The 14,343-nt window shown below is 47.3% G+C and overlaps 1 protein-coding gene across 1 annotated transcript; it reads right to left on the bottom strand.

Moving 5' to 3' along the window:
* Nucleotides 1-3,375: 3,375 nt before the first annotated feature.
* On the bottom strand, nt 3,376-12,175 carry LOC105934399 (creatine kinase B-type). The gene is made up of 8 exons (XM_036130541.1): nt 12,064-12,175; nt 10,218-10,431; nt 7,968-8,122; nt 6,861-6,993; nt 4,803-4,974; nt 4,167-4,290; nt 3,889-4,078; nt 3,376-3,811 (listed from the first exon to the last, which is right to left on the bottom strand). Exons 2-8 carry the CDS (start codon nt 10,408-10,410, stop codon nt 3,633-3,635), a joined length of 1,146 nt encoding a protein of 381 aa, XP_035986434.1. The 5' UTR covers nt 10,411-10,431; nt 12,064-12,175; the 3' UTR covers nt 3,376-3,632.
* Between the last annotated feature and the right edge of the window lie 2,168 nt (nt 12,176-14,343).

Here is a 14,343-nt window from a genome sequence, read left to right as displayed (position 1 = left end):
CAGTGATTTTACCCCATAGATAGAGACTGATAAAGCCCACTGGTTAATGTGACGCAAAGTGGAAACAATCAGGGGGTATAAATAATTTTCTGAGATGCACTAAAACAAGAAATATAAAGGCGTGCAGAAAATACATATTTTACACATTTGATTTGAGTCTGACTGCTCTATGACGCTAGGATGTGGCCATAAAATTATACAGAAGAAAGAAAATGTGAAACTGAAAATTTATTTTCGACCTCCCCCGCAAAAAGTTAGTGGATTGGAACTGAAAATAAAATATTTTTTCCTTTGAATAAACTTTATGGCCCCAATGTAGCTCCATATTCAGCTTTTAAGGAAAATACCTGCGATCTTATTTGTATTTCTTCTGCTGTCCTGTTAAATGTTTTTTTTTTTTTTTCAGATATGTTCGAGCAAACGGGACAATATGTTGATCTAAATCTCACTGAATAATCAGTGCTATTAATGTTTGCTTTTATTTTAATGTTTAGAAAACTGCAGTCAGTTAGATCAATTAGATTATTTTTAGGTAGGAAGCCTCATTCACCACCAGGTGGCAGCAGAGTCAACTTTGCGTGGGTTCTGGTTCTTCTGTGGTTCGTCTCTTATCAACAGAACCTGCTCAACTTTTGTTTCTGCCAGGATTAAACTTCTTTTAAACTTTAAGAATGTTGAGCATCACAAAACAAACCAGTTATTTGTTTTTCAATAAATGAATAAATGTGCAGCTTATTCCTAATATAATTACAGGATAAAAAATTACTGTTGTTCAACTCAGAATGCTAACTGTTTTGTTATTGGTCTATGGATATCAATAGGTGTTTACTTAATTCTTTAATATAGTTTCTACAGGCAGCTTTACTACAACAGTAGAATAAAAACCTGAAATTACGGCTTTTAGTTTCAGTGTCACTAAAGACTTTTAGGTCATATTATCCAGGTTTGATTAAAGAGATGCAGCTGATGGCTGTGGACAGCATGGCTCTCCTGCAGACGCCTCTGACTGAAGACTGCACTCTGATGAAGAGGATTCTCTATAAGGTGCTTGATTTTATAAAGAACGCTTTGCACAATCATCTTCAGCGGTTCTCAGATCAGAACCATAACTCTGTTGTAGCTTGAGCTTTTTAAAAAATAGATTTTTCTGCCTATTGCCCTCGTAACTGACCAGCTAACATTTATCATTGCATCAAAAGTTAATAATTACATCCTATTTAAAGTTAAGGAGTTTCTTCATCAGTACAAACAAAAAATGTTTAATTTATTGGGGAAGAACCCTTTCTGCTTCCATATGGAAGCTCGGTTCTACTGATCAAACCCACTGATGGACGTCGGTGCTAGAAGACCAGGAGCTTCAGTTCGCAGCTCTGAAGCACAAAAAGGAGCGTTGATACGAATGGAATGTGTTTTTGGGAAGCGTGTTATTCCCCAGTTCAGAACCAGCCGGGGTTCCTCCAGCCCGACCAACAGCAGGGTGAAACCAAGCTACCCCCCAGGATGCGTTTCCTCTTCCAGGCCGGTCAGAACAAACTGCTGGAGTTAAACCGAGCAAAGAGGAGCCGAGGTGGGCGGGAAACGGGGCTTATAAACGTTCTACAAACCCAGGTTTTCAGGTCAGGCTCTGCAGATCCCTGCTAGTGTGTTAACGTTCGTGACAATTAGAAAAATGCTGAACGGGTTTGGACTTAACGCGCAGCCTTCGTATAAACTGTCAGCGGTGGAGATATAAGGATTTGGGAAACAATTCAGGAACATTAAACCAAAAACTACAGCTCCATTTCCACTACCCTAAACCGATCCATGCTGAGCTCGGATCAGTTAACCGTGCCGAGCTTGGTTCTGACGACCGTTTACACATCACGCTATCTCGGTTCCTCGCCTCCTAGTGACGATCTGCGGTACTGCTGCTCTCTGGGGTTGAAGGTGGCACCAAGCAAATCAAAATGGCGGCGCCCGTAACTTTCAGGAAGTTATGTTTGGTGATATTTCGTTGTTTGCGGAGAGTCGGGCAAAGACGGCAACTTTTGGTGAATTTACTTGACAGAGTCGGCTTTTGGGACGTGGATAAGACAAACGAACGTCTAATCAGGATTTACAAACGCAGGAAACGACAGACGCTGAGGTTCATCACTGCTAAGCAGAATCATCTCTGGAAACCGTGTGGCACGGTAGGGATGCTAGTATTATGAATGTCTGAAATGTCAGCTGGCTGTACGGAGATGACGCGGTCTGCTCATGTGATCTTTATCAGAGAACCGAGCCAGAAAAAAACCAGGCCGAGCCCACACAGGCTCGGTTCAGTTCAGTTTGCATTCCATTTACACTCCATAGTTCTCAGTTATGGAGCTCAGACTGGTCTCGGTTAAAAAGAGTAGTGTAAATGGGGTTTATGACTTAAAAGCTGCTTCTTTCCCAAAGCTGTGAAGGCCATCGCCCCCTGCTGGTTATCAGTAAACCCAGTTAATCTGTTAGACATGCTGGTTCCACTGGTTCTGATCCAACTGGGAATTATTAACTGTCTCCCACATGCTGACATCTATTTTTCCACTTTTAGTTTCTCATGGAATGTTTGCGTCAACATTTATGCACTTTTTTTTTTTACATCGTTCTGTAAACAGACTGGTTTTCCTTTATTAATTTGAACATGTCACTTTTATAAGATGCTGAGGTCCATTTACTCTTAGCTTCTCCGTCTGTCTTGTACATTCATGCAAACTGAAGGTTTTTAGGTCACAACCATAAGACAGCTTCTCTTAACCTTAATATCTCACTTTTATCTGAATGCTGCATTATATTTTAATTGCACAGTATAGTTCCCCCTGATGTTGTCTGTTGTACAGAGTAACCTTAAATTTAGCTTTATTTTTTCCCCATTTGTGATGGTCTTCTCTAGGAAAGCGCTTGTTTTTCCACGGGCGACTTTGAGTCGGTGTGTTTTATGCATTCAGAGCCGATGTCCCAGCAAAACTTCATTATGGCTGCATGAAAAGATTCTTGAACTTCTCAAACAATGTCCTGGAGAGTTTGGAGTAAACCAAACGCAGCACCATTACCACCAAGCAAGGCAGTGGGTGGGGCTGATGGTTCTGGCTCAGTCTGTGGACTCTGGATCCGTCTGATGGTTAAAGATCATTAACAGGGAAACGATGCTGAACAGAAGCTAATCTGCACATAAAATGTATATCAATGGTGGCCTAGTCAAAGTCCAGCCTTGACCCAAACTGAAACAAATGCCTGAAACCTCAACGGACCGAAGAAATGTTGGACCAGAAGTCCGGACCTTTGGAAAAAGGTGAACCTGTGAAGCCAGCTCCTAAAGTAAAGCAGCAGATCAGACAGTAAAACTTAGCAGTAAATGAAGACGCGGTGCCGTAGTTTGGGCCACAGAGACTTTATTAGATATTTCAGACGTTAGATGGATCCAACAGGTGCAGATAAGGAAATAGAAAATCCTTCCCGTGTTGGAAGACTGCAGTCTAACCGAGCGGCTCTAAGCGTCCTGCAGCTCCAGGACGGCCTGATTACAGTGAGGGGGGGGGGGCAGGGCGGGCCAGGTGAGCTGGGGGGGGTGGGGGGGGTGACAGGTGAGGGAGAGGAGTGGTGGTGGTGTCGGGTTACAGTGAGACAGTTCACTTCTGTTCCGGCATCATGTCGTCGATGCCCTCTCCGCCCTCCAGACGCTTCTCCATGTTGACCAGCAGGTTGACTCCGTCCACCACCATCTGGACCAGCTCCACCTCCGAGAAGCCCAGACGGTCCGCGTTGGAGATGTCGAAGACTCCGCCTACCGCCGCGGTGTCCACGCCCCCTGAGACACAGACAGGAAGTGATGCAACAAGCTGCAGAATAAGCCCCTCCCCCCCCCGGCGTGAGGCGGCGGCGTACCTGTTCCTCGCTTCTGCAGCCGCAGCCTCTTCAGGATCTCCCCAAACTTCTCGTGCTTGCTGACGTTGGGCAGCTTGACGTGGACGCCGGCCCTCAGTCCCGTCCCCAGGTTGGACGGGCAGGTGAGGACGTAGCCCAGGTGTTCGTTCCACATGAACTCGTGTCCCCGGTTCTTGAACAAATCTTCGATCTGGGGGAGACGCAGCGGACAGGTGAGCTGGACTGTCCAGCAGCGACAGACAGGTGGGGGCAGGAAGGGAAGGGGGGGGGGGGCTTACCTTGGTGAGGCCGGTGCAGAAGCGTGTGAACACCTCACGCATGTTTCCTCCCTTCTGCATGCTGATGACACGCAGGTGGTCCTCCTCGTTCACCCACACCAGGAAGGTCTTGTTGTCGTTGTGCCTGCAGGTGATGAATGGTGAGAACAAGAAGCCATCAGGTGCACTGCAAAAATAGAACTAAAAACAAGTAAAATTTTCTTGAAATAAATGCATTTGTCCTTGATTTGAGCAGGTAAATAAGATAATCTGCTAATGGAATAAGATTTTCCACTTAAAATAGGAACAACTCATCTTATTTCAAGTGCAGGATGTCTAATCATCTTATTTTAGGGGCATAGATGCTCATTCCATTGGCAGATAATCTTATGTACTGGCTCAAATCAAGGATAAATAGACTAACTTTAAGAACATTTTACTTGTTTTTAGATCTGTTTTTTTGCAGTGAGGTCTCTGTGCCCTAAATGGCGTTTCTGCAGAGGCCTTCCCTGCTGAGAACAGGGAGGCGAGCTTCTGGACTTTCTGCCTCTTTATCCGCCCCATAACGTCAGAATCGGTTGGAGCAGAAAGGAGAGGCTCACTCAGAGCAGGAATCATGGGGGGGGGTTGGGGGGGGGGGGGGGAAATCATACTGACCAGATGCCGCGGGCGTCGGGCCAATCCCGGGCCATCCCGGACGCCAGCAGCAGCGGAGAGACGGGCTTGTCAAACAGGAAGTGGTCGTCGATCAGCTGCTGCTGCTCCTCCTCGCTCATGTTCTTCAGGGCGTAGTATTTCCCCTTCAGGTCTCCTTCCAGCGAGTCCAGAGCTGCAGGAGAGAGAAACCAGAGTCAGAACCGACGGGTCCGGAGCCACGGGGCAGCCTGCAGGAGAACGTGTGAGCGACGGGGTCAAAGGACAACGCTTCTGCCATTTTGGAGGAAGGAGGAGCTCAGAGCATCAAGAAGCTCATTTCTGTTTAATTCTTATAAAGTTAAAGTTTCCTTCTGAGCGAAACAGTCGAGCCGTTTCTGTTCATATCGGACCAGTAAGAGACAGAAATCTGGGCCCAGTTCTGGTTCTGGGATCATTTCTCCATCAGTGCAGCGCGGCATGAAGGCGACCCGCCTGTGGTTCTGCTCAGATGTTCAGGAAGTCCAGCTAGCTTCAGTGCATCTGCTGGTTCTGCTGTCTCTTCTTCCTCTTCACCCTCCATAGATTCTCTCTGGGGTTCTGCTCAGGCCCGTTTGCTGGTGTTGCCGCGGTCATAGGACCAACCTTTGGTACCTCTGGCAGCGTGGGCCGGTACCAGGTCCAGATGGGAAAGGAAATCTGCATCTTCATAAAGCTAGTCAGCAGAGGGAACCTCTAAAACAGTCCTGGTAGATGACTGCTTTGACTGGACCTGAGAAAACCCAGTGGACCAGAACCAGCAGATGACAAATCCTCACCGGCTGAAAACGTCACGCTGGACTTGAAGCTGCGAGGATTCTGGGCCGCTCCACTCCTCAGATATACGGACCTCGATTTCCAAATGAAAATTTATTTTACCTTCATCTAAGACTTCGGACCTGAGCAACAGTCCAGTTCTTCTCCTTAGTTCAGCTGAGACACGTCTGGTTCAGAAATGACTGACAGTTTAAAGCCTGAGACCACCTCAGTGTTCTGGATCGTTCTGTCGGGTCATTCCTGAACATCATTTAATGGGCTCAGATTCACAATCCTCAGCAATCCCTGTTACTTCGTCCTCTGTTTTCCTTCCACTCAACTTTCCATTAATGTGCTTATATACAGCTAGATGAGCAGCCAGCTCCTTTAGAAATGACTGGAGGTTTATTCTGTGGAGGTTCCCAGCAGTCTGTCATCAAGTTCTCCTCATAATTATGCAGAAACTTTGGGATGATTTATCTATAAAACTATAATCCATTGAGTTGCATCACTGAAAGACATCTTGGCGGCATTCTATGTGAATTAGGTGCAGAAAGTGTGCAATGTTTTACTCTTAAATAATAAGTTAATGTGCTGCAGATGCCCTTTTATTCTGAATGAAAGATGAGGGTGAAAACTAAAACATCTGAACAGTAAGATGACTTTCCAAAGGTTCTGCTGGAAGGAAGACTTCAAGGGTTGTGTTGCTTTCTGCCAGCAGGGGGCAGCAGAGTCTCCATGGTCGCGCTTCTTTGTTCAGCTCTGGTCTAAAAGCTGCGGAGCTCATTAGGAATCTCGGCAGGATGACGCTCCGCTCACAGTTGCGTAACAACACGCTCACTGAGGCATGATGGGAAGCCTATAAATAAAAGACTCATCCGCTGCAGGCGGGGCTAAATAAAGTCGGAACGATTTAACCACATCAGAGCAACCCTGCGTCGTCGGATTGTCCCTGAACGCAGCAGAATGTGGTGCTGATGCTGCAGCTTCTGCAGATTAGAGGCTTTTCCTCCATCCTGTCCCTGAAGAAAGCTCAGAGCAGAACCGCTCCACTCCATCAGATGTTACAGCACAGCTCAGGCATCTGCAGGCTGAATCCAGAGTCCAGTCATTGTTTTTAATCCTGATTCTTTTTATTTTAAGTTAGTCCCAGGGTGCTTGTATCGTTGAGTAGAAGCAGTCATGCCAACATTAGACCCAAAGAACCCAAACGTGAAAGCTGTGCAGCAGCAGAACTCTGGAGCTGGACCCCAGCGAGCTGCAGCGACACAGAAGCGGAGGCCGTACCTTCGATGGAGAGCTGCTCGATGGCGCGTCGTTCTCCGCGGCTGCAGTGCGGCGGCAGGCAGAACCCACGGATGCTCCTTCCGGTCCGAACCCGAGAGCTCAGCACGTAGTTTGGGTCCAGATCGTCTCCGCCCTGAAAATACAGCAGGAGGAGGTTTGAATGGGCGTCCCGTTTCAGCACCATGGACAGCGAGCCCAACCAGAACCAAGAGTGGGTCGGTACCGGCGGTTCTTCACTGTTACCTGGGTCTGGACCTTCTAGCTGTGTTTGAACTTCTAGTTTCCCTCTCCTCTGATTAAGGTCAGATTTTAAAATAATCTGGAAATATCCAACAGAGTGAGACATCCGCACGATCCTGTTCACAGCATCTTCAACATCTCACTACGACTAGTTTCTTAAAATGTGCAGCTTTAGGGTGCACAATCATGATTGGTCTGCTGACCCTGACTCCGCCCACTTTCTGACTAGGCCTGCGTCAGAGTTCTGGTTCCTGTGTTGCTCCTGAGCTACAGGTTCTGCTCGTTTTCCCTGCAGGATTAAGTTACCTTTCAGGGCTTAACTTCAGTTTAGCTGCAGGTATCTGTAGTTTACTTCTGGATTACCTGCAGAATAAGATGACTTGCAGCGTTTACTTCCACTTTAGCTGCAGGAATTCATGCTTTACTTCAGGATCAGTCGCAGATTTAGATCAAGTTTACTCGCAGGGTTTCATCCTAGATGATATGGAAGAATTACTGGGTTTAGGTTCTTAGCAACTTATGTAGACTTGGGTAAACATTCATAGTTAAACAAACTAAAGTAGATCTGATATTTTGGGGCTCGGTTCTCGATTATCCGGAAGAATTTCAGTTTATGGTTCTAGAGGGGTGGTATATGGCTTGCATAGCGCTTCATCTAGTCCAACGACCCCAAAGCAGGTCAGTTAGACACCCTGACGGTGGTGAGCTATGCTAGCAGCCACAGCTGCCCTGGGGTGGACTGACAGGCCGCCATACATCGGCGCCAGTTAAGGCTGAAGTTGTCCAGGTTTGGTGCTACGTTACTTGTAGTTTTTCTTGTAACTAGAGTTCCAGCAGGTTGGCTCTCTGGGTTCTGGCTCAGTTCACCTGCAGGTTTTCTGCGTTCAGGTCCGTCTTGTGTGTGTCTGCTGGTTTGTATCCTCCGTGGCGGTCCTCGATCACGGGGTCCATCAGGTCCTTGAACACCTCGTACGTCTCCTCGTCTCCGGCCACGCAGCCCACCGTCATGATGAAGGGGTGACCTGCAGGGACAGAGAGCTGATCAAACCAGGTTTTTGTTTCCTGACTCATCTTTGCTGCACAGCAGCAGGACTCTGGGAGAAGAGGATCAGGAGATCAGAGAGGAAGCGGGCGCTCCCCCCCACCCCACGTGGGGGGATTAACAAGCAGAAATAACTTGATCTATCGAGTCAATCCAATTAGGAAGGTATTAATGAACAGCAGCAGAACTCTAGAATAGGAAGTCTGAAGTTGACAAACAGTCTGGTACCTGGAAAACACTTTGCTGCCTCACAGGAAGTCTTTGAAAAAGCTCAGCTCTCCAGTCTGTGGATCTTCTGGTGTTCATTAAACTGAAGCCTGATATGTTCAAGATCCGTTACAGAATCTGGGTCTTCAGAGCAGGGAGGTGGGCGTTCTCCCATCTGGTGAGAGGAAGCAGTTCCTCATCAAGCTCGCTTCTAAATACTTTAAATTCACAACACACTGCTCCAATGCTGCGTTCAAGGGTGGCTTGGAAATTTAAATTTAACCATCAACTCTGACTCCTCATATGCTGCTTTTTTTAAAGTATTCAGCCATCATAGTTAACCGTTTATTCTGAAGCGTTCTGATCATGCTAATCCATGTGGGCCTGTTTGCATTTATCTGTTGACCAGCCGGGTCATTCTCAGCCGCGTTTTTCCTCCAGAGACCCACCGCCACGTTACGCTCCGACTCCATCATGTGCGTTTAAATGCAGCTTAATGTTCCCACAGCCTGCAAGGAACATTAAATGCAACGTGAGGAACTGAGACCGAGATTTTTCTGCTGATTAACAGAACACGGACTCTGGACTTTGTTTCCTGGCTAGTGGGGGTTCTAGACCAAATTTAGCAGGGGGGCCAGGGGGGGACAATGTTTTTTCACAGGGGCACAAAACAAAAGATTGGGGGGGGGGGGGGGAACTTAACAGGTCAACATTTCATCGTTCAATATATTAAGTAAGCTATAGAGCCAATTGTGGCTCTGCAACTGCAGGTTGCAGACCCCTGATCTTTTCTTAATACAGCGGGAGCTTAACGTGAAACAGCTACATTTAATTATTGTTATTTTTTTAAATTATGTTATTTTATCATTGGGTAAAACCATAAACGTAAAAAATACAACTGATCCAAATGACCAGTCAGTCACGGTATCTTTGTCAGCATTTATCATCCTAAGAAATTTAATATCATGTCTTTAGGGGCCATAACAGGGGCCAGGAACAGTTCTACAGGGGCACAGGGCCCTGTTGGCCCCCGTCTAGAACCGCCCCTGTGGTTGCGACCCACTTATTATTCTGATTATGTTTACCAGTACTCCCTGACCAAATATGTTTTTGATCTTACCTTTAGATATTCCAGACTTAGCAGGTTTATCTTTCTTTACCTGCAGGTTTTCCAGATTTCTGGGAATTGAGTCTTCCAGATTTAGTTTGGGATTACTTGCAGGTATTTCTGGCTCTAGTTCTGCTTCACCTGCTGTGTTGATTCTAGACAGCGTTGGGAGAAAGGCCACGCATTTGTTTTTTGGATCGCGGTAAGCCAGTTTATTAATTCTGTCATTTCGGTATTGCCGTTATTTTACCAACAACATAACGCGACCTGTTATACAACTTCATTAATCAAAGCAAATATTTTCTCCACTACAGCAGAGTTTTTTTTGGGTTCAGGGGGAAAGCGGACCTGCAGAGGGTGGGGAGGGGTTGAGATAGAAGCACACGAGACGGCCATTATCTGAGGAAGCTGAAGGTGGGCGGGTCTTCACCTTCAATAGACCAACACCGTGATGTAGGAGAGCCTTGCAAATTTAAAGAGAGCGTAGGAAGCTGGAGGTTTACGAATAAATAATTAAATGACTCTCAGCGGCCCCCATAAGGCCACCCCATAGCAGCACCCCTGCTTTAGAACCAGACCTGTCGACTGATGTTAAAGACGGTGATGCGTTCATGGAGCAGGATGGGATGTTTTTAGCCGTTAATCACCGTGATGCACAGCTACCAACAGTCTGCAGGGACCGCTCTGTGCCGGGGGGGCCTGACCCAATAAGATGAAGCTCTGCTGCTTTCAGGTAAATAAGCCCCGCCCACCGTCTCACCTGGGTTGTCGACGCCGGTCTGGATGACATCATCCAGGGTGAAGCCGCTGGGCGTCTCCTTGTCGCGCAGCTTGGAGTACATCTCCAGCGTGAGCACCTTGGCCATGTGGTTGTTGTGCTGGCTGAGGTCCGGGTACTCCTGCTCCGCCGAGTAGTTCATCTTAAACTTGTTGTGGGTGTTTCCGAAAGGCATGATGACGTCTGGGCTGCTGACCTGGGCGCAGATCAGAATATTAGAAAAATAAATCGGCAAAGCACTTTAAAAAAAAAACAAAAAAAAAAACAATGTTCAATATTTACGATTTTATCGGTTTGATCATTTAGTTTAGGATGTGGTCCAAGGTTATTCTGAGAATTTGGGGCACATTTGCGTGATTATTGAAGCTTTGATACTCTTCTAGATAAAAGCCTTAATATTTCCTAGGTTCAATAAATCCTAAAAAACAAAATGTTTAAAAAAAATAGTTTCACCATCACTAGTGGGACTAAATTAGTCCAGAAAAAGGGATTATGGTTCCCACAATAAATCTTTAAATCAAGCCCATACATATTTTAAATAGAAACCTCAGGTTCTCAGGGGACTGATTATTGTTCCACATGTAATGGACCGACACCAGGAATGGTTCTGTTGGCTTTTGAGAATAAAACGCAGATACTTACCAAAATTAAAAAATTAAGATTTTCATGTTAAGTTATAACAAAACCAGGTTTGAGTCCTAATAGGCTTTAAACTCTAGGACTGACGCATTTTGGGCCGAACCCAAACCGTTATGGTGTTCCATGGTATGCATCCGGGCAGTGGAAGTGATTAAATTGGTTTTAAATCATGACGACCCGACACTCTGACAGAGGTTTCCTGTGAGCTGGTTCTGGGTGGGTTCTAGATGAGCTCGGCCCATTTAATTTACTTTGGGAGATTTTTCCAGGACCAAAATGTGAAAAGCTGCAGGGATGAAGTGCAGCAGCAGCAGATGAGAAGCTGCTCAGTCATGCAGCAGTTAAACAACCAGAACCTGCGCATCATCACAGCTCAGCTGCTGCAGAATCAGCTGCTCTTCTTGACCTTCAGGGTAGAAGCAGAACCGCGGCGGTACCTGGTTCTGAGTCAGCTGATTTGGGCTCGGCTGGCGTCACCCCGAACCCAAACCCGGTTCAGGACATAATCTGGGACTATGCGTGCTGGGGGGGTTGTTGAAAAGAGACAAAGGGATTAATGATGTGCGGCAGGCCGCGGAGTGACGCAGCAGCGGCAGGCCTGCTGCGCGCGGCTGCGGTAACGCGCACGACGCCCCGGTCACCCTTGGCACCAACCGAACCAGAACCGGTTCTGTGCATTAGAACCGAACGGTCCCCGGAGGAATCAGAGGAGGGCAATCGTCCCAAGCGCGTTAAAATCAGAGTATTTGAGCATGCGTCGTTGGTTTGATTCTGCGCACAGAAGCGGCTGCGGCGCTTTTGTTTGCGCAGATTAAAAAAGGGGTTCTGATGCGGCTGCGGACTCAAAGGTGGATTTGATCATTTTTAATGAGGCCTTTGGAGAGAGAGTCTGCAGATGGAGCCCGCTGGCTGCGGATCAGCGCATCCCTCTGCGGATCGTCTCTGCGCAACACCTGAACGCAGGACGGGCTGCAAGGTCGCCAGGCTGACCCAGAGCGTCTCTGCGCGGCTCTGCGCGTCTCAGCAGCGCAAACAAAGCACACAGAGGGAGTGAGCGTTCCGCTGTCTGCTGGTGACCCTCTGCGCATCTAACGCACCGCCTCACCCTGACTCCCCGGAACTGGCCTGGTCCCTGCGGAGTCTCTGGCCGGATGCCGTGAGGCAGGACGGATCAGGCTGAAGGTCCTACCTGTCGTTCAGGCTGAGGTGAGAAGGTCTGGAAAGAGCTCCGGATCTCCTGCTGCCGCTGCTGCTGCGGATTAAAGGGGCGCTCGGCTTTTTATAACCGCCCCCCGCCTCCTATTGGCTCCTATTTACGGTCCATTCATTCCATTGGTGGAGCGCGCCGCTGCGGGTCATGTGACCAGTCTGAGCCCCGCCCCCTCGTCTCTGCTGTCTGAATTCAGATTCCAGAGCCTCTGAGCCAAAGAGTCAGCAGGGATGGAGATGATGGCTCAGGATAAAATCAGCTGCTCTCACACCCAAAGTTACTGAGTGATGCAACTGGCTCGGTTCGGTTCCTACTGTGGGACCCAACCGGGCCTGCCCCCCCCCCCCCCCCCCCCCCCCCCCCACACACACACACACACACACACACACACACCCTCCTGGGAACCACCATTCAGGACAGGTTTACTAAGGCACAGAAAAAAGGTCAGAGTTTGAATGCAAACATGATTGAAAATGAAGTGATTTCTGCTGCTTTAATTAAAACCTTTCACACACACACACTATAAAAATGTATAAAAAGATTAATAGGATGAAATAAACATGGTTGGTATTATAATTATAATGACAAGAAGAAGAAGATACCTTGTAGAAATGATGATGGTGTGTGGTAGTTAATGTGCACCATGCCAACATAAATGTTAGGAATCTGAAACCAGCTTTGGAATAACTGGACCGTGAAAAAGCAAAACCTTTATTTTGAAAATAATACTAAAAGGCCCACAGCATCACTTTTTGCAGGCCAGGTTTAGGTCTGTTCAGGATGTAGAACCTCAACTCGCAATAATCCATGAAAAACCTGAAATTATGATTAAAAATGGAAGGAGCCTCATATACTGTCTGATTATAAACACAACCTGCTCCTAAGCCGGGTTCTGGACGATCAAAGTACCTGGACATTCCTGTGCAGCTCCTGGTTCAGCTTTAACGGTTCTCATTAACCCATTAGGGGTAAATATGGTCATAAAACTAGAGCTTTGTTCACTTCACATGGTTTTCTATCTAAGCTCCTCAGGAACGTCCAGCTGCATCTCAATAATCCAGCCAGACTCCTCAGAGCATCAAACCGTTTATTCGTTGGGAATATTGTTATTTGCTCTGCTGTTCTTTAGCAAGCTGCCTTTCCTGCCATCACGGGTCGTTAGGACGGCTGATTAACCATGAAATGTCTCTTTCTGCATCCTCTGAAGACACGAGATTCACTTCCAGCCTTATTTCACACACTGCTGCATGAAACGCAGAAACAAAGCGATTTAACAGAAAATAAAGGATTCTCTGCTGAAATGGGAGCCAGCAGCTGGTCTACCGGCTGAACGCTCTGCAGCAGGAGGAGGAACCGTCCTCTGAGGTGGACGGGATGCTGTGGTGACCGAGCACTTTCTCCTGCAGCCGTGAATTATTCATCCGCAGCGGGAGGCTGTGTGTGTGTGACCGGGACAGGGTGTAACCCAGCGCAGTGCTGCTCTGTCAGGATTCAATGTCAGATCGGTGAAATCCAAAGCTCAGCTTATTTAGATTTGGGCCAAAAGTCAGAACTTAAGCATCTAAAGATCGTCGATTGTTTTCACTGTTGAGGATCATCTGCGTCCAGCGGGACTGCAGGTGGAGATCCAGCTGAGAAATCCTCTGGGATCTGTTGAAATGGAGAAGAATCCTAAAAAACGACGGACACACTCTCGATATGAGGAGTTCCTGGGTGTCCACGTCTCTGCCGACCTCACCTGGACGCCTGACTCCAGGTGGAGAAAGCCCAACAAAGGAAGCTGAAGCACGTTCTCCTCCCCCACCAGCTGCTGGGGTTCTCCAGCTGCTCTCAGGAGAATGGGGAGAACCTTCAGTGGGTGCTGAGGTCATTCCACCACAGCTGCCCTCTCTGAAGAACATTTCCACCTGCAGACTCCAGCAGAAAGCCGCCGCCTTTGAAACAGACTCCACTCCCATCGAGAAAAAGGTTCAGGACTTTAAAAACCAGAACCAACAGATTCAGAACCAGTTTTCCCCCCAGAGCGGTCCAATCTATCACATGGACAGAACGTAGCACATGTCCTGATTGCTGCTAAGCTTTGTCCTGTGAATTACTCAGTGGATTATTTTCTCTATGTGTGACTAGAGCTGCTACACCAGTCCTCACTGTGTGAAACGATGAAAATAAAATCTGCTCTATTCCAACATTCTGGACATCAGGATAATCTAAGATGATCAAAAGATGATAATCACATTCAGAATACTCCTTATTCTATTT

This window comes from Fundulus heteroclitus, unplaced genomic scaffold (genome assembly GCF_011125445.2).
Source record: "Fundulus heteroclitus isolate FHET01 unplaced genomic scaffold, MU-UCD_Fhet_4.1 scaffold_36, whole genome shotgun sequence".
Taxonomy (NCBI): Eukaryota; Metazoa; Chordata; class Actinopteri; order Cyprinodontiformes; family Fundulidae; genus Fundulus; species Fundulus heteroclitus.
Note: the sequence above shows the minus strand (reverse complement) of the source record. Positions and strands in the feature narration are given on the sequence as shown.

Bases quoted from the DNA above. Each gene is read 5' to 3' on its own strand.
- LOC105934399 (XM_036130541.1), bottom strand. From the start codon at position 10,410: ATGCCTTTCGGAAACACCCACAACAAGTTTAAGATGAACTACTCGGCG. The intron at 4,291-4,802 runs GTCAGTATGATT...CATCACCTGCAG, and splicing joins CCCGACGCCCGCGGCATCTG to GCACAACGACAACAAGACCT. The intron at 4,079-4,166 runs GTAAGCCCCCCC...CGTCTCCCCCAG, and splicing joins TCTGCACCGGCCTCACCAAG to ATCGAAGATTTGTTCAAGAA.